Source organism: Lampetra planeri, chromosome 42 (assembly GCF_965212315.1).
Source record: "Lampetra planeri chromosome 42, kcLamPlan1.2.h2, whole genome shotgun sequence".
Lineage (NCBI taxonomy): Eukaryota > Metazoa > Chordata > Hyperoartia > Petromyzontiformes > Petromyzontidae > Lampetra > Lampetra planeri.
The window spans coordinates 9040365-9065458 of NC_136148.1; the positions used below are offsets into that span (position 1 = coordinate 9040365).

General features: G+C 44.2%; 1 protein-coding gene across 1 annotated transcript; it reads left to right on the forward strand.

Moving 5' to 3' along the window:
• Positions 1-27: 27 nt before the first annotated feature.
• On the forward strand, positions 28-24817 carry CCNDBP1 (cyclin D1 binding protein 1). Its single transcript, XM_078613886.1, is given in 15 exon segments — positions 28-93; positions 2696-2774; positions 2777-2805; positions 2807-2903; positions 4201-4263; positions 4681-4760; positions 5646-5727; positions 11241-11337; positions 15756-15829; positions 16032-16108; positions 17214-17318; positions 17870-18033; positions 20779-20839; positions 21162-21208; positions 23126-24817. Coding segments are annotated over 14 exon segments (1098 nt in total). The 5' UTR covers positions 28-93; positions 2696-2758; the 3' UTR covers positions 23232-24817.
• Positions 24818-25094: the final 277 nt, after the last annotated feature.

Genomic DNA, 25094 nt, shown 5'->3' on the forward strand with positions numbered 1-25094 from the left:
CGTCGTCGAGTCGCGCTCCTCTCCCCACCGCCGCCGCCAGGGAGAGCCCCGCTGCTGTGAACTAAGATTCTGACCACGATTCCGCTTCCCCAGGTAAGACCCCACGGAGCTCCGTTATAGCGGAGCGCGTTCTCAGAAGCGACGTGAATGATGAGAGAACATCTCGACGCAGTGGATCGTCAACGCGTGGGAGATGTATCGCAGACAAACGCTCGCGATGTTGATGATTCTTAATGGGGAGGGACCCGGAGACAAATCCACACGACCACGGAGAGAGAGACACGCAGACTCCAAATATACAACAGCAGGGTACGTCAGGGTTGGGATCGAACCCGCGGGCTCCTGTACATCAGGCGAGGAGTTAACATCTCAACACCGCCGTGCAGAGGTTCAATCCACTCCACACGTTTCTATACTCTACAGCATTGTGAATGCACTATACACTTGTTTCACATGTGAATGCACTATACACTTGGTTTATATCTGAATGCACTATACACTTGATTTACATGTGAATGCATTGTACACTTGGTTCACATGTGAATGCACTATACACTTGGTTTACATGTGAATGTACCTGCCTACACGATATTGGCTTGTACAGTACGAATGCACTTGCACTATGTATGTTGAACTTCTTTCGCACCGTACGTAGCCAACCGTGCGAATTGGAGGTGCGGCTTGTATTGGATTGCACTCCACTACACTGGCTTGTATTAGTGAACTACACAGCTTGTATTAGTGAACTACACTGCACTGCTTGTATTAGTGCACTACACTACACTGCTTGTATTAGTGAACTACACAGCTTGTATTAGTGAACTACACTGCACTGCTTGTATTAGTGAACTACACAGCTTGTATTAGTGAACTACACTGCACTGCTTGTATTAGTGAACTACACAGCTTGTATTAGTGCACTACACTGCACTGCTTGTATTAGTGAACTACACAGCTTGTATTAGTGCACTACACTGCACTGCTTGTTTTAGTGCACTACACAGCTTGTATTAGTGAACTACACTGCACTGCTTGTATTAGTGAACTACACAGCTTGTATTAGTGCACTACACTGCACTGCTTGTATTAGTGAACTACACAGCTTGTATTAGTACACTACACTACACAGCTTGTATTAGTACACTACACTGCTTGCATTAGTGCACTACACTGCACTGCTTGTATTAGTGAACTACACAGCTTGTATTAGTGAACTACACTGCACTGCTTGTATTAGTGAACTACACAGCTTGTATTAGTGCACTACACTGCACGCATTAGTGCACTACACTGCACTGCTTGTTTTAGTGCACTACACAGCTTGTATTAGTGAACTACACTGCTTGTATTAGTGCACTACACTACACTGCTTGTATTAGTGCACTACACTGCTTGTATTAGTGCACTACACTGCTTGTATTAGTGAACTACACTGCACTGCTTGTATTAGTGCACTACACTACACTGCTTGTATTAGTGCACTACACTGCACTGGCTTGTATTAGTGCACTACACTGCTTGTATTAGTGCACTACACTGCACTGCTTGTATTAGTGCACTACACTGCACTGCTTGTATTAGTGCACTACACTGCACTGCTTGTATTAGTGCACTACACTGCTTGCATTAGTGCACTACACTGCTTGCATTAGTGCACTACACTGCTTGCATTAGTGCACTGCACTGCTTGCATTAGTGCACTGCACTGCTTGCATTAGTGCACTGCACTGCTTATATTAGTGCACTGCACTGCTTATATTAGTGCACTACACTGCTTGCATTAGTGCACTACGTTGCTTGCATTAGTGCACTACACTGCTTGCATTAGTGCACTACACTGCTTGCATTAGTGCACTACACTGCTTGCATTAGTGCACTACACTGCTTATATTAGTGCACTGCATTGCTTATATTAGTGCACTACACTGCACTGCTTGTATTAGTGCACTACATTGCTTGCATTAGTGCACTACACTGCTTGTATTAGTGCACTACACTGCTTGTATTAGTGCACTAAACTGCTTGCATTAGTGCACTGCACTGCTTGCATTAGTGCACTACACTGCTTGTATTAGTGCACTACACTGCTTGTATTAGTACACTACACTGCTTGTATTAGTGCACTCCACTGCACTGTTTGTATTAGTGCACTACACTGCTTGTATTAGTGCACTACACTGCTTGCATTAGTGCACTGCACGCATTAGTGCACTACACTGCTTGTATTAGTGCACTACACTACACTGCTTGCATTAGTGCACTGCACTGCTTGCATTAGTGCACTGCACTGCTTGTATTAGTGCACTACACTGCTTGTATCAGTACACTACACTGCTTGTATTAGTGCACTACACTACCCTGCTTGTATGAGTGCACTACACTGCTTGTATTAGTACACTACACTGCTTGTATTAGTACACTACACTGCTTGTATTAGTGCACTACACTACACTGCTTGTATTAGTGCACTAATACAAGCAGTGCACTACACTGCTTGTATTAGTGCACTACACTGCTTGTATTAGTACACTACACTACACGTATTAGTGCACTACACTACACTGCTTGTATGAGTGCACTACACTACACTGCTTGTATTAGTGCACTACACTGCTTGTATTAGTACACTACACTGCTTGTATTAGATTGCACTCCGCTGCACTGGATCTGACTGTACGCGCTTCTTCCGGTGCAGGGGCGTCTCTTGTGAGCCCCGCCCACTCGCGTGACGTCACATCCCGTGGCGCGCGTCTCGCCGATGGTGGCGGAGCGAGGCGCTTCGCGGATTCGTCGGCGCCGGTGAACGGCCATCAGAGGCGGCTTCGCCATGGCCGAGCAGGACGTGAGCGTGGCGCTGGAGAACCTCAAGCACAGCGTCACCCTCGTGCTGGAGCAACTGAAAGGTTGAGGCGCCCACCCCTCACCCCACTCGCCTCCTGTTTGCAACGGGCCATCGTCGGAGGCCTGCTCTGTCGACACGGATCGATTCCTTTGTAGCAACCTGCGGATCGATTCGTTACGGTGAATGCGTGGATCGATTTATGTTGCGGTGTATGCGGATCGATTGCCGTTGAGCGACTTTCTCGCGCAAGTTGTCACGATAAATAGAAATCCTCTCTTTTTGTGTCCAAAGAGGGACTTAGCAGATGTACGTGGTGAGTTTGGGAGCTTTGCCTTGAATCTGGCGAGATGTTAACTCCCTCGCCTGGCATGCAGGGCACGGGGGTTCGATCCCGAGCCCTGTTGATTAGATCACGTAAATATAAATGGGTCGTTAAACCTGCCACCACCTGATACAACCAATTAGTAAGGTTTGTCACGTGAACAAAAAATGCCAACTCGTTACTAGTTCAGCACACCGGTGTGTTGGAGAGTAAACCAAAACATTCACAATGCGAGTACAATCAGCTTCATCAGGCGACAGCCAGATTATATTTACGCAACCGAACCCAAAGAAGATCTATGGATAATATTGGTTGCGAAAGCCTACATGTTAAAGATTATATTTGGAATGCAAACTTTTCAACACCACGCGTTTAAGAGTATTTTGGCTGCTATACATTTCCACGTGACGATGATAAGCCACTTCGTTATCGTTGGTGGACAGGTCGCTTCTGTAAAGGAGCTATGGGGCCGTCCATAAATGACGTCACGTTAATTTGGACCATTTTTGACCCCCCCCCTTCTTCGTCACACGACATCACAAAAAGTCAGACCCCCCCCTCAAATATGACGTCACAAAGCTCTGCCCCCCCCAGAAAAATAAAACATGCTTCAAATCGCTTTAAACTATTGTCATTGTAGTGCGTATTTAATGTGCCGCTGCACTCTGATGATGTTTATTAAAACGTCTATTTAATTAAGTAGAACGTGTTGTCTCTATTTATTTAAAGTTGCGCATTTTGATGTGACGTCACATTTCTCAACCCCCCCCCCCCTTCGTCACACATCGTCACAAATGTCTGACCCCCCCCCCAGGTGCGTGACGTCATTTATGGACGGCCCCGATGTAGCAGAGTGGGTCTTACCTGGTAAAGTAAAAATACAGTAGTTTAGTGTATAGCCAATTGCGCCTCAGTGCTCAATATATTGATCACGCGGAGCAGCGTTTTTAAGTACTCGCCTCGTTGCATTGATGCCCTGTTGCCTTTCCCAGTGCTTATTGATTGTGATGCTGTTCTTTGTGTTCCGATTATGCAGATGGAGAGTCCTCTGTCGCACCTCGTGAAGACTTTGACATGCCAGAGTTCTGGGAAAAGTTAGGTGCGTCATTTTGTGGAGTGTTAATGGCTTAAACGGTATACGACAATGCAAGTCAGATTGTCCCCTTGCTCAACATCGAAGGGTGACGTACGGTCATTGACAGTCCCGAACCACTAGTGTTAATTACGCATACCCATGACGGGGATAACCACTGTTGATTTCCCACAAAGCGTTTCTCAATTTATTGACCCTCAAAGCATTATGGGTTGAGTTAATGTGCAACTGTTATTTTGACTCACAATCTCCTGATTGTCATTATAGGGTTACCCAGTTGCATTGTTTTGTTTAACAGACCACATCTGCTGAAGAAACTCGGTAAAGTTAAACTAGTCCAGAGTTTTCTCAGGATTTAACACATGCTACTGGGATACATTGGCTGGCCCACTCTCTTATAAAGTTATGTGTCTGTCCACACAGAGCACTGCTACAAGGCAGTTTCCCAAGAGTCCACCAAGCTCAGCCTGGCCTTCTCCAGACCTCCCTTGCCTTCAGCACAGGTGAGGCACTGGGGAATATTCAACAACTTTACACTGGCACACCCGACCCACACCAGCACAGAGCCTTTATAGTACAGGTGGTTTTCCACTGGCTATTTTCCAAGCCAAAACTTAAACTGTCAATCTCTCGCCTCGAGACATCTCAATCTGGCTTGGCACCAGCAAGACCAAGGGCAGGCCTCATCATTGTTGTTAGACATTGCGTAATTTTTTTAATTTGTTACATCGGCCGGTACATCAGCGCCACACTTTCATTCTGTGTGACGTTAGTGGCACGGCTCGGATCTGCAGTGGAAAAACATCCTGGTGCTTCCTGAGCTGTGTCAGGCTGGCTTGGCAATTCTGGTGTGGCTTGGTTGTAAATTGGGAAAAATGTACGAAGGTCACTTTGAAGCGGCATTGATTCACCTGAATTGTTCAAGAGGTTTATTATTTCCTTTCAAATGGAAATGATTTGCCGATAGGGATGCAAGGACTGTTTATTTTATTCCATGACCATGGAGTCAAAAGAACGGCCTTCTCGAGTAATAAATGCCAAAGGGTCTTTTTACACGTGCTTTATGAAATAATTCCAACCTATCAATAATATTTGGTCATTGTCTATGGTACCAGTCTGCCTTTGTATGTATGTTGAACTTTTTTCACACCGTACATAGCCAACCGTGCTAATCGGAGGTCCATTCTGTCTGCCCACCAATAATGCCTACCTACCGACTAATTTATCTACCAGTTAATCTCAATATATTTGGCTACTTATATACATCTTCAAAGGGTAATAAAGAAGGCTAATGGTATCGGATTGAAGCCATAAAATGGTGTTTCATCTCTTGCAAGATGCTAGCCCAAGTGGCAAAGAAGATCCTGAGTGAGTGCATGTCTGGCCAGGATTGCAGGAAGTTGGGTGAGGGGATGGAGAACGCGGTGCTGGCCACTGTGACGGTCTTCTACACGCTGCCCAAGACTTACGGTGTGACTGCTGAGTGTGTCCAACTACACTCACCCACATGGCATCACAATACAGAGCCCAGTAAGGCTGTTTGCCATGTTTCCACAACAACTGGGAAGGGTGCTGACTCCGTTTGGGAAATCAGTGAAGTGGTGGCGCAATTTTTGGGCCAACCTGACACAACTTTATCCGGACTATTCTCTAACCAAATTGTGGCATTTCTGGGTCAAAAAAAGTGAGATGCCCAGTCTGTAACATTTCACTTGGTTCAACTTCCCAGCTGTTTACACTATGAGATCTCTTTTACCAGTGGCAAAATATAATGGTAGGTTTTTACCCTTTAACTGGTACAAAACTGACACCTTTATTCAAGGCATCATGTTTGCAATGACCACAACACAAGTAGTCAATAAAGCAAACAAAAAGAAGCAACTCTGATAAGGATAATAATATGCACTGTCCTTGAAGTTGATTGGCCCACACCCGAGACGGCTTTCTTTAGAGCCTAGTCCCCATTGGTGTAGGGCCAGATGACACCAGAAGGCGTACAACTCAAAAACAGTGCAATATCAGAGTATTGAGAGTTCGGGGTAAACATTTACACTATGAGATCTCTTTTACCAGTGGCAAAATATAATGGTAGGTTTTTACCCTTTAACTGGTACAAAACTGACACCTTTATTCAAGGCATCATGTTTGCAATGACCACAACACAAGTAGTCAATAAAGCAAACAAAAAGAAGCAACTCTGATAAGGATAATAATATGCACTGTCCTTGAAGTTGATTGGCCCACACCCGAGACGGCTTTCTTTAGAGCCTAGTCCCCATTGGTGTAGGGCCAGATGACACCAGAAGGCGTACAACTCAAAAACAGTGCAATATCAGAGTATTGAGAGTTCGGGGTAAACATTTACACTATGAGATCTCTTTTACCAGTGGCAAAATATAATGGTAGGTTTTTACCCTTTAACTGGTACAAAACTGACACCTTTATTCAAGGCATCATGTTTGCAATGACCACAACACAAGTAGTCAATAAAGCAAACAAAAAGAAGCAACTCTGATAAGGATAATAATATGCACTGTCCTTGAAGTTGATTGGCCCACACCCGAGACGGCTTTCTTTAGAGCCTAGTCCCCATTGGTGTAGGGCCAGATGACACCAGAAGGCGTACAACTCAAAAACAGTGCAATATCAGAGTATTGAGAGTTCGGGGTAAACATTTACACTATGAGATCTCTTTTACCAGTGGCAAAATATAATGGTAGGTTTTTACCCTTTAACTGGTACAAAACTGACACCTTTATTCAAGGCATCATGTTTGCAATGACCACAACACAAGTAGTCAATAAAGCAAACAAAAAGAAGCAACTCTGATAAGGATAATAATATGCACTGTCCTTGAAGTTGATTGGCCCACACCCGAGACGGCTTTCTTTAGAGCCTAGTCCCCATTGGTGTAGGGCCAGATGACACCAGAAGGCGTACAACTCAAAAACAGTGCAATATCAGAGTATTGAGAGTTCGGGGTAAACATTTACACTGTACGCCTTCTGGTGTCATCTGGCCCTACACCAATGGGGACTAGGCTCTAAAGAAAGCCGTCTCGGGTGTGGGCCAATCAACTTCAAGGACAGTGCATATTATTATCCTTATCAGAGTTGCTTCTTTTTGTTTGCTTTATTGACTACTTGTGTTGTGGTCATTGCAAACATGATGCCTTGAATAAAGGTGTCAGTTTTGTACCAGTTAAAGGGTAAAAACCTACCATTATATTTTGCCACTGGTAAAAGAGATCTCATAGTGTAAATGTTTACCCCGAACTCTCAATACTCTGATATTGCACTGTTTTTGAGTTGTACGCCTTCTGGTGTCATCTGGCCCTACACCAATGGGGACTAGGCTCTAAAGAAAGCCGTCTCGGGTGTGGGCCAATCAACTTCAAGGACAGTGCATATTATTATCCTTATCAGAGTTGCTTCTTTTTGTTTGCTTTATTGACTACTTGTGTTGTGGTCATTGCAAACATGATGCCTTGAATAAAGGTGTCAGTTTTGTACCAGTTAAAGGGTAAAAACCTACCATTATATTTTGCCACTGGTAAAAGAGATCTCATAGTGTAAATGTTTACCCCGAACTCTCAATACTCTGATATTGCACTGTTTTTGAGTTGTACGCCTTCTGGTGTCATCTGGCCCTACACCAATGGGGACTAGGCTCTAAAGAAAGCCGTCTCGGGTGTGGGCCAATCAACTTCAAGGACAGTGCATATTATTATCCTTATCAGAGTTGCTTCTTCTTTTTGTTTGCTTTATTGACTACTTGTGTTGTGGTCATTGCAAACATGATGCCTTGAATAAAGGTGTCAGTTTTGTACCAGTTAAAGGGTAAAAACCTACCATTATATTTTGCCACTGGTAAAAGAGATCTCATAGTGTAAATGTTTACCCCGAACTCTCAATACTCTGATATTGCACTGTTTTTGAGTTGTACGCCTTCTGGTGTCATCTGGCCCTACACCAATGGGGACTAGGCTCTAAAGAAAGCCGTCTCGGGTGTGGGCCAATCAACTTCAAGGACAGTGCATATTATTATCCTTATCAGAGTTGCTTCTTTTTGTTTGCTTTATTAACTACTTGTGTTGTGGTCATTGCAAACATGATGCCTTGAATAAAGGTGTCAGTTTTGTACCAGTTAAAGGGTAAAAACCTACCATTATATTTTGCCACTGGTAAAAGAGATCTCATAGTGTAAATGTTTACCCCGAACTCTCAATACTCTGATATTGCACTGTTTTTGAGTTGTACGCCTTCTGGTGTCATCTGGCCCTACACCAATGGGGACTAGGCTCTAAAGAAAGCCGTCTCGGGTGTGGGCCAATCAACTTCAAGGACAGTGCATATTATTATCCTTATCAGAGTTGCTTCTTTTTGTTTGCTTTATTGACTACTTGTGTTGTGGTCATTGCAAACATGATGCCTTGAATAAAGGTGTCAGTTTTGTACCAGTTAAAGGGTAAAAACCTACCATTATATTTTGCCACTGGTAAAAGAGATCTCATAGTGTAAATGTTTACCCCGAACTCTCAATACTCTGATATTGCACTGTTTTTGAGTTGTACGCCTTCTGGTGTCATCTGGCCCTACACCAATGGGGACTAGGCTCTAAAGAAAGCCGTCTCGGGTGTGGGCCAATCAACTTCAAGGACAGTGCATATTATTATCCTTATCAGAGTTGCTTCTTTTTGTTTGCTTTATTGACTACTTGTGTTGTGGTCATTGCAAACATGATGCCTTGAATAAAGGTGTCAGTTTTGTACCAGTTAAAGGGTAAAAACCTACCATTATATTTTGCCACTGGTAAAAGAGATCTCATAGTGTAAATGTTTACCCCGAACTCTCAATACTCTGATATTGCACTGTTTTTGAGTTGTACGCCTTCTGGTGTCATCTGGCCCTACACCAATGGGGACTAGGCTCTAAAGAAAGCCGTCTCGGGTGTGGGCCAATCAACTTCAAGGACAGTGCATATTATTATCCTTATCAGAGTTGCTTCTTTTTGTTTGCTTTATTGACTACTTGTGTTGTGGTCATTGCAAACATGATGCCTTGAATAAAGGTGTCAGTTTTGTACCAGTTAAAGGGTAAAAACCTACCATTATATTTTGCCACTGGTAAAAGAGATCTCATAGTGTAAATGTTTACCCCGAACTCTCAATACTCTGATATTGCACTGTTTTTGAGTTGTACGCCTTCTGGTGTCATCTGGCCCTACACCAATGGGGACTAGGCTCTAAAGAAAGCCGTCTCGGGTGTGGGCCAATCAACTTCAAGGACAGTGCATATTATTATCCTTATCAGAGTTGCTTCTTTTTGTTTGCTTTATTGACTACTTGTGTTGTGGTCATTGCAAACATGATGCCTTGAATAAAGGTGTCAGTTTTGTACCAGTTAAAGGGTAAAAACCTACCATTATATTTTGCCACTGGTAAAAGAGATCTCATAGTGTAAATGTTTACCCCGAACTCTCAATACTCTGATATTGCACTGTTTTTGAGTTGTACGCCTTCTGGTGTCATCTGGCCCTACACCAATGGGGACTAGGCTCTAAAGAAAGCCGTCTCGGGTGTTGGCCAATCAACTTCAAGGACAGTGCATATTATTATCCTTATCAGAGTTGCTTCTTTTTGTTTGCTTTATTGACTACTTGTGTTGTGGTCATTGCAAACATGATGCCTTGAATAAAGGTGTCAGTTTTGTACCAGTTAAAGGGTAAAAACCTACCATTATATTTTGCCACTGGTAAAAGAGATCTCATAGTGTAAATGTTTACCCCGAACTCTCAATACTCTGATATTGCACTGTTTTTGAGTTGTACGCCTTCTGGTGTCATCTGGCCCTACACCAATGGGGACTAGGCTCTAAAGAAAGCCGTCTCGGGTGTGGGCCAATCAACTTCAAGGACAGTGCATATTATTATCCTTATCAGAGTTGCTTCTTTTTGTTTGCTTTATTGACTACTTGTGTTGTGGTCATTGCAAACATGATGCCTTGAATAAAGGTGTCAGTTTTGTACCAGTTAAAGGGTAAAAACCTACCATTACTTCCCAGCTGTGTTTGAAAAAAAAAAGTCTGTAAAGACACTCCTCGATGAAGGCCTCGATATGTCGTCTTGGTCGTGGGAGTTGTTACACTTTGTGCCACCACGCTGCTCAGTGCAGGTTGGTGCTCTGGGATCCCATGACCATTTCAGATATCAATTTCAGGTGATCGCCATGCCCAAGAGTAAAATTCAGATCACCGGCTTCAGGGTGCAATGCGATAATCACTGTACCACTGTAGGGGTGTTACGGAGGGGCTGTTATACAATGGGATCAGATGGGAAAGAAACACAGTGGGCGTGGCTATGTCGGTGCACGGGAAGGTGCTCCCAGCGACGTCCGCATCGGGCAGCCTGGGGGGCTGACTCGGAGCTGGGATCCCCCGGGGCCCCACCCCTCAGCGGGGGTTTTGGTATAAAAGGGGATGAGCTGGAGGGCTCAGGGAGAGATGTTGAAGCTAACCAGTGAAGGCTGAAGATCGTCGTAGATAGAGCCCTGGACTCCCCTGGATCGCCGCCCTTATCAGGGCCGAACAGGATCGAGCCAGCGGCGTGGTCCCGAGAGCCAGAGCCGGTGCTCTTGTAAGAGCTGGTCTGGGACTCCGGGTACCGTGAGCCCGACTTACCAGTGTCGGGCTAGCTAGCCTCCCCTAGCCCGTTAGTGGAGGACCCAGAGGTAGGCTAGGTGTAGCTAGAGAGTGTATCCCCAGTTAGACGGGTGAGGGGGCCGATACCCCCTCCAGTGTTGTATGTCCATGTTGTGCTGTACCGACACGGAATAAATACGTGTGCCTCCAACCCCGGCGTCCAAGTCTCCTGGAACACTATTACACCACCACTAAACCTCTATCTTAAGGAACTTGATTTAATATCTGGGAGATCCCAGCTTTAAATGATAGGAACTCAGCAGCGCTCGTTATTTTCCCACGCAGGGCTGGTGCTGAGGAAAAGCACAAAGGAGGCAACTATGACAGTCCTGGGCGGAGTCCTGCATCTGGTAGAATCCATAAAGTGCTCGCCGGTCCAGAGGTAGGTCACCATGCTCCTATAAGGCCACTGTGTGGGCACCACACCCCTTTATACCATTTTTGGCAATTATCATTCACCCTTTCCTGTTTTGATTATGTACGTGTACGTCATAAGCTTTTCTCCCGATTCCATTCTGATGATATACATGTGTAGTGGTGTTATTTCACACGGACAACTTCTTCTTTTTCTCCTGTGTCACTCTATTCGTACAAAACTCCTTGCGTTCAACACCACGTATCTCTGTCGCAACTCCTCCTCTTGTACTGCTCGTCCGCCATGCTCCGCTTGCGCTCTCTCGCTCCGCTAGCCTGCTATGTTGCACTCTGCTAGCTTCTCTGCTGCTAGCCTCTCACTATACACTCTGCTAGCTTCTCTACTGCCAGCCTCTCACTATACACTCTGCTAGCTCCTCCACTGCTAGCCTCTTACTATACACTATGCTAGCTTCTCCACTGCTAGCCTCTCACTATACACTCTGCTAGCTTCTCTACTGCTAGCCTCATACTATACACTCTGCTAGCTTCTCACTATACACTCTGCTAGCTTCTCTACTGCTAGCCTCTTACTATACACTATGCTAGCTTCTCCACTGCTAGCCTCTCACTATACACTCTGCTAGCTTCTCTACTGCTAGCCTCATACTATACACTCTGCTAGCTTCTCACTATACACTCTGCTAGCTTCTCTACTGCTAGCCTCTCACTATACACTCTGCTAGCTTCTCCACTGCTAGCCTCTCACTATACACTCTGCTAGCTTCTCCACTGCTAGCCTCTCACTATACACTCTGCTAGCTTCTCTACTGCTAGCCTCATACTATACACTCTGCTAGCTTCTCACTATACACTCTGCTAGCTTCTCCACTGCTAGCCTCTTACTATACACTATGCTAGCTTCTCCACTGCTAGCCTCTCACTATACACTCTGCTAGCTTCTCCACTGCTAGCCTCTCACTATACACTGTGCTAGCTCCTCTACTGCTAGCCTCATACTATTCACTCTGCTAGCTTCTCACTATACACTCTGCTAGCTTCTCCACTGCTAGCCTCTCACTATACACTCTGCTAGCTTCTCCACTGCTAGCCTCTCACTATACACTGCTAGCTTCTCTACTGCCTCTCACTATACACTCTGCTAGCTTATCTACTGCCTCTCACTATACACTCTGCTAGCTTCTCCACTGCTAGCCTCTCACTATACACTCTGCTAGCTTCTCCACTGCTAGCCTCTCACTATACACTCTGCTAGCTTCTCTACTGCTAGCCTCTCACTATACACTCTGCTAGGTTCTCTACTGCTAGCCTCTTACTATACACTCTGCTAGCTTCTCTACTGCTAGCCTCTCACTATACACTCTGCTAGCTTCTCCACTGCTAGCCTCTCACTATACACTCTGCTAGGTTCTCTACTGCTAGCCTCTTACTATACACTCTGCTAGCTTCTCTACTGCTAGCCTCTCACTATACACTCTGCTAGCTTCTCCACTGCTAGCCTCTCACTATACACTCTGTTAGTTTCTCTACTGCTAGCCTCTCACTATACACTCTGCTAGCTTCTCTACTGCTAGCCTCTCACTATACACTCTGCTAGCTTCTCTACTGCTAGCCTTCTCACACTCACACTTAGGATTCCGCTAGCCTCTCTACTGCTAGCCTGTCTACCCTCACTCCTACAACCTCGCCCTTGCATCCAGCGGGGGATCAGCCAACACCACTGGACAGGACGAGGTGTGGAGAGCGGGGTCCCGACTGCTCTTGACTTCTCCCTTCTCTTCACTCCAACCAACTCAGCTCCCGTTTCCCCGCACATTCTGCTTCAGCGTCATCCCGACGCCTCCCGCACATGTTCTCCCCCTTATCGCCACTATCACTCGCCTCCGTGGCGCCTACTCCGCCTCTGCATTTGCAGCCAGCCAATCACCGCTATGCATCCTAATTGGTCGCCCCTTTCTGGTTGCTCTCCTCTCTGCACCTGTTCGCCCTGGCGTGACCTCACTGTCCGCAGCTCACTGTTTGCAAACCCCCACGCGCGTTACTCCACTACACATGTACGTCATCAAAACGATACCAGAAGAAAAAATAAAATAAAATGACGTTATAGGTACCGAGGCTCACACAAGGCCATGCGGGTGGGGGCTGTGGCACAGTTTGGCACCAGCTAGTACAGAGTGCGGTCGTGTCACTAGAGTTCTCTGCAGTGAGTACAATGTCTTTAAAAACAGTGGTGCTATGCCTCTCTCAATAAAATTAACGCGCTTTCTGAGATTCAGAAGTGAACGAGAACCACCCTGTTACTTGCAGAAGTCTCGGATTGGGAAAGGGTTTTAATATAGCACCAGTTACCTTCCAGTAAGGCTACTTTAGTCAATGGTCCAGGTGAAAAAAGTCCTTTCCAGTCGCATAATAACTTTATACAGCACTAGAAATTATTGCGAGGCACTGCCACAAACATGACAAAATGTTCAACTGCAAAGTGGGCATTAAATACCATGACATCACGATCCAAACAGCATGCAAATGTCTGATCTCATAGCTCATGTGCATTATGTTTAATGCATTTTAAGTACATTGCAAAAACATACCTATGTAAATAACCATATTCGGTGGTATTTTTCATAATCAACGATTTTTGGGTTTAGATCACGTTATTTATAAATGTGTCGTAACCCTCCACCACCCGACACGGCCAATCAGTAAAAAAAGTGTCACGTTGACAAAAGACAAATAGTTCACTGCTTTAGCCCACCGGTGTGTTGAAGCGTGAAACCACAACATTTACAATTTGAGTACGACGTTTCGCTGGTAATTGCATCCAGCATCATCGGGCAATTCGCCAGAATGGTGGGCTCTGCTGTGTCTCCCGTTCTTATATAGAGCAGCAGCAGGGTGACGTCATCATTAACTCATTAACTCATCAGGTGCAAAGATTTGAGGGGGGGGTTATTGTAATTATATACTTGATTAGTAATAAGGCTATTGTTACGATGCGAGTTGTAGATTAGTAATCATTTGGAATGTGTTCTATTGTGATTATGCTACATTAATAATCAGTTAGTGCTTGTTTCCCTTATAAGGAATTGTAATGCATCTTATTTAATAATACGCTTCCAGGCCGCACTAAGCCTGTAGCTGTCTGAGCGATTAAAGTTATTTCTGTTTCTCTCAATCTCAATGGATTCTCTAATTAGTCTTTGCCGGTAGTAACTAGTTTTACACAACACTTCAACGTTGTCAAAATCAATTGAGTGTCCCTGTTGGCAAGCATGTTCTGCCACTGCCGACAGTTGTGTTTGCGATAGTTTAATATTTCTCTGGTGTTCTTTTAGTCTTACACTAACGTTACGCCCTGTCTGTCCAATATAGCATCTGCCACATACACAATTAATCCGATATACACCTTCTGTTGATAATTTAGGTAATTCGTCTTTAGTGCACGTTACTAGTTGTTGAATTTTGTGTACTGTACCAAATCTTACTGTAATGTTTTGCTTTTGCAAAACACGGGCTAATTTGTCAGTTACTCCTGAGATAAATGGTATTTTTATTGTTTTAATAATCTGATCGCTTTCAGCAGTGTTGCTTTGCGATCGTGATTTGGCATTTAGTGCTCTGTTAATTTGAGCATTATTGTAGCCATTCTGTCTTAGTATTATTAAATAAGATGCATTACAATTCCTTATAAGGGAAACAAGCACTAACTGATTATTAATGTAGCATAATCACAATAGAACACATTCCAAATGATTACTAATCTACAACTCGCATCGTAACAATAGCCTTATTACTAATCAAGTATATAATTACAATAACCCCCCCCCTCAAATCTTTGCACCTGATGAGTTAATGAGTTAATGATGACGTCACCCTGCTGCTGCTCTATATAAGAACGGGAGACACAGCAGAGCCTCACCATTCTGGCGAATTGCCCGATGATGCTGGATGCAATTACCAGCGAAACGTCGTACTCAAATTGTAAATGTTGTGGTTTCACGCTTCAACACACCGGTGGGCTAAAGCAGTGAACTATTTGTCTTTTGTCAACGTGACACTTTTTTTTTACTGATTGGCCGTGTCGGGTGGTGGAGGGTTACGACACATTTATAAATAACGTGATCTAAACCCAAAAATCGTTGATTATGAACAATATTGGTCGCGAAAGCCTACGTGTTAATCGGTGGTATTTCTTGAAAAGGTAATAGGATTTGAACCGATTTTACTCAGTGAATGACGGAAATATTTTTATTTGTAGACTATATTTAACATGGTAATCAATGGTATCATTAATGGCATGTATAATGCTATTTGATGTTTTCACATTCTTTATAACAAACCTGGTCATCTGGTTATGTAAATTCAAGTGGATTTTTAGTTCCAACTCCGTGACCTTTGTGAGTGTTATGTGTTCTTGTGTTCCTCTAGTTTATCCCAGGGCCAGCTCACAAGCACAGCGGGCGTCTGGGAGGCTTGCGACCACATCTCTCGTCTGCCAAGGGGTACGGGGCTTGTGGCATGGACAATGATCCCTTGTTTTATTCTAAAAATACCGATGACTTTAAATGCAATATAAGTAACATTTAAATACACTGCCCATGGCATGACAACATCTACATCTGAATTGTATAAGATGTAAACATTTCATTTGTTTCTCATTTGGAAAAAGCTCAAGTGACCTGACTTGATATTCGCTGTTGACAGATAACGTGGTGGCAGTGCTGGCTGTGATGCAGGCAGCTTTGGGGATTGTTCGCGATGCTCTGGAGGAGATTGAGCAGGTAGGGTGCCACTTGGGCCAAGACGGTCCCAGTCACTTCCATTGTTGCCTGTCGTCAGGTGAACATGATGAGGTTCTCACATGCTTATGATGCCATTACAACACCTCCATTGCTGCCTTCCCCCAAATACAGCCGTCTCTCAGTGAACGTTTTTAATCGCTACCACGAAAACTACTGTTCACTGGAATAACTGTTTTTCGAATTCACTTATATGTTGAAAAAAAAGTAAAAATCACTGAGTGTGCAAGAGAGTTGCTTACACTGCCAAAACAGAAACACACTGTAGACAAAGCCAGTAGAGGTCTAAACGCTCATAGATGGGCGTCGTTGATTGGCTGAGGCATGCTCAGCCCACTTACGAGCACTCGGATATTTGGTCTAAATTGGCGCCCGCGTGCATAATATAAACATACCGCTAATCTAAATGTTAACAGTCGAAACCATGAGGTCCTATGGGAGGCGAAACGTTAACCGAGAAACCATTAACCGATGTCACTTAACGGAGGGACTAATGTATCACAACTGTTGCCACCCAACTTCCAGGGGTTTCCTTCTTATAATCTGAACCAACCACATACCTGGTTTTAAGTCCCCCCCCCCCCCCCTGGTTACCATTCACAGCTTGTTAAAGGAGACTTAATTTTTCAATTTCTGTTTTTCTTTACCCAAGTATTGTGCATCCTATGTCACCAGCGTGTACGCACAAAGCAGAAGACTATGGAAAACATATGCCTTTTGTCAACAAAAACATTTGTGTGATTTTCAGCTGCAAGGACAGCTGAGTCTTCTAATTATGACAATGCCCTTTAGGAAAGCCTTATTGAGACTGGAGGCACTTTTTGAGACAGTGAAACGTTGTGCTGTTTGTACTAACGCTGTTTAATGAGCGTGGAAGGGACCCAGAGTATCTGAAGAATAACGAGCATTTTGGAATCATACTCAAAACACTGTCCATTTCATAGCCCCCTTCACAACATAGTGTGGACTAGTATCTGCCTATGATTAAATCTTTGTGATCCACCGTCCGGGCTTCCAAAGCAGTGGTTTAGAGGTGGGCCACCACCACTGTGACTGGTGGATGTGAGCAGGCTTTGGTGTTTTTCAGGCTCAAGACGCAGGCAACAGTGACCCTTTTGGGGACGTGCTCGCAGATGACATCGTGGGGTTCCGAGAGAACCAGGACACCTATTGGTCCGAGCGCGACCGACAGGTACTTTGGGCCATATTCTGGGGACAGGGGTCAGAGGGAATATTGTCAGCAACAGTTTGGTTATGCATGTGCCATTACTGTGCTGGTGGTGAACCTTTAAAGCCAGTACTGCTGAGATCCTGGGTTTAAATTCCAGGAACCTACTTGAGCTTAAAATAGTTTTTCAAGTGTAACATGTTTGGTGATCTCGGCCCGTGATTATTGAAGGTACAAATAAAGAGTAAAAACTTAACTTGCAAGTCTTTTGGTTAAGTTGCATTTACTGCTAATTTGCATTCCGAGTGTCCAACAGGTAGACACGTTTGCCCAAAATGTTTCTCAGTCAGTCCCCCCACTAAAATGAGTGATGGATTATTGTCAAACTCCACTGTTGGCCAAGTCAATGTTGTCAATTCGTTCTTCCCGTGGCAGTTACTCATTGTCTTATCTCTCACTTGCTTACGATGAATACTGACTGATGGGTGTCCTGAGGATCTCACAGCAGTACCTCTGTGTGCTCCATGACGACGCTGGGGCACTGTTTGCTTTGCGCTGCCATTTGTGGTGGGCAGCTGCTGGCCCCCTGCCTGGGCCTCATAAAGGCGTCCAAAGCGTGCCTGCATAAAGTTGCGCGAACGGTAAAGACCCACGGCTCGGCGGGGGCTGCGGCTCGGCAGGAGGAGCGAGCGTCACAGCTGGACGACCTGGCGGACCTCGCCCGCCTCATCTCGCCCAGGTTCGCTCCGGATTGACACAGACAACGCCCTGTTGGGATGTGATCACAGGAGAAGGCCAAAACAGGTTTCTATATTTTAACTGGCAAATCCCTTGAGATGGAAAATATAATTGCAAGGGTGTCCTGGATGTCAATTGACACATATGTAGTGCAGTGACTTCGGAGACGATATTTGTAGAGGCACCTGTTATTACCACACACGATCTCGCCTGCGCACACTCTGTACTCGCTAGCCTATGACACAACATTAGCCGTGTAGCATCGGCAGCGCTGACTGAGACAGTTGACAGGCTGTCTAGCAGCACATGGAGGGCCCCGTTTGGGAAACCGAACCCACTAGCAGGTTCCAGGGGCTCCCAAATGGGCCCCTCCATGACTCTTGCCCCAGTTCCTCCGCCCTGCCGACATACACACCATGTATATGCTCACCGGCGTGTGTACTGTTTGTACACTGCAGTTGCCGCTGCTGGTCACCAGCCGGCGATATTACACTACACATACAGTGAGGGAAAAAAGTATTTGATCCCCTGCTGATTTTGTATGTTTGCCCACTGACAAAGAAATGATCAGTCTATAATTTTAATGGTAGGTTTATTTGAACAGTGAGAGACAGAATAACAACAACAAAATCCAGAAAAACGCATGTCAAAAATGTTATAAATTGATTTGCATTTTAATGAGGAAAATAAGTATTTGACCGCCTCTCAATCAGAAAGATTTCTGGCTCCCAAGTGTCTTTTATACAGGTAACGAGCTGAGATTAGGAGCACACTCTTAAAGGGAGTGCTCCTAATCTCAGCTTGTTACTTGTATAAAAGACACCTGTTCACAGAAGCAATCAATCAAACAGATTCCAAACGCTCCACCATGGCCAAGACCAAAGAGCTCTCCAAGGATGTCAGGGACAAGATTGTAGACCTACACAAGGCTGGAATGGGCTACTAGACCATCGCCAAGCAGCTTGGTGAGAAGGTGACAACAGTTGGTGCGATTATTTCGCAAATGGAAGAAACATAAAAGAACTATCAATCTCCCTCGGCCTGGGGCTCCATGCAAGATCTCACCTCGTGGAGTTGCAATGATCATGAGAACGGTGAGGAATCAGCCCAGAACTACACGGGAGGATCTTGTCAATGATCTTAAGGCAGCTGGGACCATAGTCACCAAGAAAACAGTTGGTAACACACTACGCCGTGAAGGACTGAAATCCTGCAGCGCCCGTAAGGTCCCCCTGCTCAAGCCCGTCTGAAGTTTGCCAATGAACATCTGAATGATTCAGAGGACAACTGGGTGAAAGTGTTGTGGTCAGATGAGACCAAAATGGAGCTCTTTGGCATCAACTCAACTCGCCGTGTTTGGAGGAGGAGGAATGCTGCCTATGACCCCAAGAACACCATCCCCACCGTCAAACATGGAGGTGGAAACATTATGCCTTGGGGGTGTTTTTCTGCTAAGGGGACAGGACAACTTCACCGCATCAAAGGGACGATGGACGGGGGCCATGTACCGTCAAATCTTGGGTGAGAACCTCCTTCCCTCAGCGAGGGTATTGAAAATGGGTCGTGGATGGGTATTCCAGCATGACAATGACCCCAAAAAAACGGCCAAGGCAACAAAGGAGTGGCTCAAGAAGAAGCACATTAAGGTCCTGGAGTGGCCTAGCCAGTCTCCAGACCTTAATCCCATAGAAAATCTGTGGAGGGAGCTGAAGGTTCGAGTTGCCAAACATCAGCCTCAAAACCTTAATGACTTGGAGAAGATCTGCAAAGAGGAGTGGGACAAAATCCCTCCTGAGATGTGTGCAAACCTGGTGGCCAACTACAAGAAACGTCTGACCTCTGTGATTGCCAACAAGGGTTTTGCCACCAAGTACTAAGTCATGTTTTGCAGAGGGGTCAAATACTTATTTCCCTCATTAAAATGCAAATCAATTTATAACATTTTTGACATGCGTTTTTCTGGATTTTTTTGTTGTTATTCTGTCTCTCACTGTTCAAATAAACCTACCATTAAAATTATAGACTGATCATTTCGTTGTCAGTGGGCAAACGTACAAAATCAGCAGGGGATCAAATACTTTTTTCCCTCACTGTACATACAAAGAGACAGATTCCCCCCTATAGCCTTAACATATTGTTAGGGCAAGTGCTGTTCGCGAGCACCTATGAAGGCCGGCACTGCATACGAGAGGGAGTGGGTGGCCACCACCATGCCCCGCCACCTCCATACATAGCAAACACATATACAACTATTTGAAATCTATAGCTTATACTGTACTGTGTGCATTCATATAGTAAATATCACACCCAATCAAACACATAAATACACGTACATATTTGAATGGTGAACACCACTGGTTCACATGGAATGTAGTCTCGATGTTACTTGCAAATGTTGTGCAAGATGAAAATCACACGGTGTATCATTTAGGCAATTTATTTTTTAAATGATGCGTAAATAATGGTGAATGGGCAACTTGGGAGTTTGTCATGTCCTTCGAGCAATGAGCCATCACTGCTGCAGTCCTTTATGCAAGTCCTAAGCTACGTGTCATTAATACATGTTCTCAAGTGCAGTGAGTATCATAGCATCAGAAGTATCCTAAATAGCTGTACAAATATATAATTGTAAACAAATGTGTTGGATTTAATCTTTTCAAGCAAGCATAGGGAACGCTATGCAGCAGTGAATGCACACAGAGACAGAATTATTTGCCTGAGTGTTGCTTATGATTTGTCTTTGCAGTGTTGATGATTTAGCAATGGCTGTCTACCCTCCCATGAATTATGCTGCAATTAGACTCAATGTACGTATCTCTATGTTGGTATATATGCACACCTTTGTCTACAATATCATTGCAAGATGTGGATCCTCGTTGTTATACAGTTCATGTGTAAACGGCATGAATCAATTAGTCCTCATCATGCCAGCTCCCTTGCCTCTTGTGAGCATTATTCATATCATGCAACCGCTATATAAGCCATGAACAACATGTGGCTTTGCACTGGGCACACTAGTAGACTTCAACAGTGATATGTAGTTCAAGTTCTACTATTAATGTGTAATGTGTGCCTTCAACTGTGGTGTAAGTTCTACTATTAATGTGCAATGTGTGGCTTCCTCTGCAGGCCATCAAGCTTGCGTCTGTGCTCAAGAATTATCTGGAGGTAACCAAGTAAGTACTCGCACAGGCACGAGGATGCTCCTGAGCCTTGCGGCCTCTGCATCCGCCACTGCACCATTTGGCATGTAAATCATGAACCAAGTGAGATTTATTTATCATCTATTTTATTGTAGAAGGCTGCTAAAAGTAAGTTGGGTTCGGGCTATAAAATCGTTGTATAATTCCTTTGTTATACGGCAGATGGCGCATTTGGTTAACACCTTGGCATTTTTGTAAACAAGGCACAACCATGGGTTGTATTCAACTGAGGTTCACAGCAAGTTGTGGCATTGTAAACTAACGTCTTGGAGAATCCTCAAGGGACGAGCTAGAGCTGCAACCCACAATGAGTCGTACAAATCGTTATTTGTCGATATGCGTGGCAAATTATCAAATTAATCGACCCTGGCAGGATGTTTAAATGAGTTTACCATGTGGTGCTGTGGGTTTGATCGTTCGATTCACCATTGGAAGGTTGCGAAGTCCCAGTCAAGTTTCCACTCAGCCCATCAGCCTGTAGCAGTGCGTAGTAGAGCATCTGTTACATTGGGCGGAGTAGTGGCGCAGTGGTTAGTGCACTGCGATATCAACATGGCCACTCGAGTTTGATCCCTGGCCAAGGCTAACATCAGAGATTGAGTTATATCTGAACTGGTTCTGGCCTCCCTACACTTCACCAGCCAGGTGTGTTGAGTAAGGTGTATAAACCAATAGACGGAGATTTGCTTTGAGTCTAACTGCAGAATAATTCATAGGAGGGTGAAGAACCATTTTCACATCGACACTGCAAGCAAACGATTCACTCACAAGTCTGGTGAAGTATGGTAAAACAACCACCCATGAATGATTTGGTGTGGGGAGTCCATCATTGACTCAGGCTGTAAATTATGATCGAAACATCTTTAATTGTTTAGGCATATAACTGAACATTTCAGTTCTTGAACTTATGGATACGTGAATAAAGATAAAATATGAGGATAATGGATGTGACCAGAGAAGATGCATTACACATAAATACATGGAGAATGAAAATATGAGCAGCCAACCAACCCCGTGCAATATGTAAGAGTAATATTTGGCGAAGAAGTGGTGCTGTAAACAAATGAACAATTGAACACTGATGATAATGCTCAAATAGCCCCACCCTACTGTCTGTAGTCTCGTGAGTACCCCCAGCTGCTGTACACGCATGGCAGCTGAGGAGCGAGATGTTAACTGCCTCGCCAGGTATACAGAAGGCCGTGGGTTCAATCCAGACCCTGACGCATGCTGTATATTTGTATAACACATAGGCTTTCGCGACCAATATCATCCATAATAGAGGTTTTTGGGTTTGATCGCGTAAATATATAAATGTGTCGTTAAAACCCGCCACCACCCGACACAGCCAACTAGAAAGGGTTGTCACGTAAACAGAACGTGCCAATTCGTCACTAGTACAACATTTACAAACTGAGTACTCAGTTTACAAACTGAGTACTCAGTTTGTAAATGTTGTGGCTTGGCTCTCCAACACACCGGTTAGTGCAGTACTAGTGACGAATTGGCCACGTTCTGTTTACGTGACAACCCTGACTAGTTGGCTGTGTCGGGTGGTGGCGGGTTTTAACGACACATTTCTATATTTACGCGATCTAACCCAAACACCTCTATTATGGATGTATATTTGTAGTTTGCATGTTCCCCTCGTGGTCGCATAGATTTTTTTCTGGGTTCACCGTATTTTTCCCCACCACATTTAGAAACATGCGTTTAGAGTATTTGGCTGCTATACATTTCTACATGATAAGCCACTTTGTTGAGCTATCATTTGTGGCCAGGTCACTTCTGAAAAAGAGCAATCGAGCTCAGTGGGCCTTACCTGGTAAAAAAAAGTTTTAGTTTATTGGTTTGTGGTCACAATGCCCTTTCTGATGTTGCCCATGTCAGACAGACATACGTGTGCCCCGAGGAAGAGCATGCCTGGGTTCGGTTCCTGCTGTCCGCCGTCGACCACAACCTCGACAAGGTGCAGGCCCTCTCCTCCGACGTCTAAGGCGTAAGGAAGTGGGAGAGAAATCTCTGCATCACGCGCAGCTTGGTACTGTTAAACGTGAACCACGAGGAGGGACGAGTGGCTCGTGCAGCTGACACGGGAGGCAGAGAACTTCGCCAGAGATACTGGGTTGAGATTCTGGACTGCCAGCTTCCACAGTGTAGAAAACATTATGGTCTCAAGCAACTTACCATTTTATTATACAGGATAAACAAAAATATTCCATTTATTTTTACTTAAATCAGGCTGACGGGCTTGCAAGTAATATTTCACGTGTGTGGAATAAATGGCTCGGTCTGCACAGCTGAACAGCACGGCCTAGATATGGAGTAAGGGAGACCCTTATAGGATGTCCAGTAATGGCACTTATGGGAAATTATACAACATGCATATCCTCTGTTTTTGGCAGGGATTTGGAATGGAAAAAAAACACATTCTCTACCTAGATGGCAAGAGCACAATGGAGATGCAATTGTTGATACAAACAGTAAATATATTGAGATATTAATACCATAACAGCCATATTTGCATTCATTTGGTAAAGTAACATTTACAAGACAAACTGGTGCATAAGCTGGTGCATAAGCTGGTGCATAATCTACAATAATGGATAGTGTGTATTTGCTGCAAAAAAAATGTGATATCTTATTTTTATGCCAGTTTTTCTAAATTCTGGTTGGTGCCAAATACATTTTGCCATACGCAGTGCACCATATCAAGGGAAACTAATATCAATGCACCACAGATTGTGGATGAAAGGGCTACTGAAGCGACATTTGATGTAGTTCTGTAATGTCATCTTCTGGGGACCGTTCCTCAACACAATTGGGCTCACGGCATCATGATGTGCCCATGGCACAATCGGAATATAAATGGGCTGGGGTTAGTAAACAGTTTTAAAGGATAATGTTTCATAGTGGAAAAAGTATCATACAGTGTTTGGTGGCTTTGGTATAAGTGAAATATTTATTTATTTAAGGATTGAAACTTTGCTTTTCATGGCGACTTGGTCAATTAAATGTGTGCTTCACCACAGATTTTTGGGTTGGCCCTGTAATGATATGGCCCAAGCAAAAAATCTATTGGAAACCATAATTATGAACATGTTGAGTCAATGTGTGCTTGTTCTTGATCCTCTAATGTGTAGAGAGTTAATGATATATTTTGAAGTGGCTGAGGAAATGCCTCGATGCCTGTTATGATGCCATTGTGACAGACGGACAGCTTTTGACTCACATCCTGAGCTTCCACAGATGCAACCCGGTTCTTTTGTCAACGGGTCTGTGCTTCTTGTCAAGCCTCCCAATTCCTGCACGAACAAAGTAATTGTATAAATTAGGGATTTCAATAAATTCCAGTTTTCAGTGTCGTTTATAATAAAACAGGCTCATTCCTCATCATGTGATGCTCTACTATGTAGGATAATTACCTGGCAAATGTTTTTCTTTGCCTCATGCCTTGAATCCACAAAAGTGGCATGAGATTATTGGGAAAGTATTGTGTATCATATTGAGTCAGAAAAAAACATTGATACGAGCAAACGTGAAAAGTGATGTACAGTACAAAATAAACATGACTTATCCACAGTTGCATGTTGAGCTGTGTTCATTATTATTTTGGATTTTTTTATGTGGATATGAGCAATTGAGGGCAGACCGCAATCAAAAGATGACACAAAGAGGTGGACCAGAGCAGCTTGGAGTGTTTTTGGAAAACTGAAAAGATAATTAAAAGTAACGAGCTAATTGTTACGACGTGGATACTAAGGGCAGACCGATTCACTCGTGTGAGCTGTGGCACAGCTCTTTGACAGGCAAAGTGTGAATTTATAAGACCTTTGAAGTTCTCAGACTTAGTGGATGA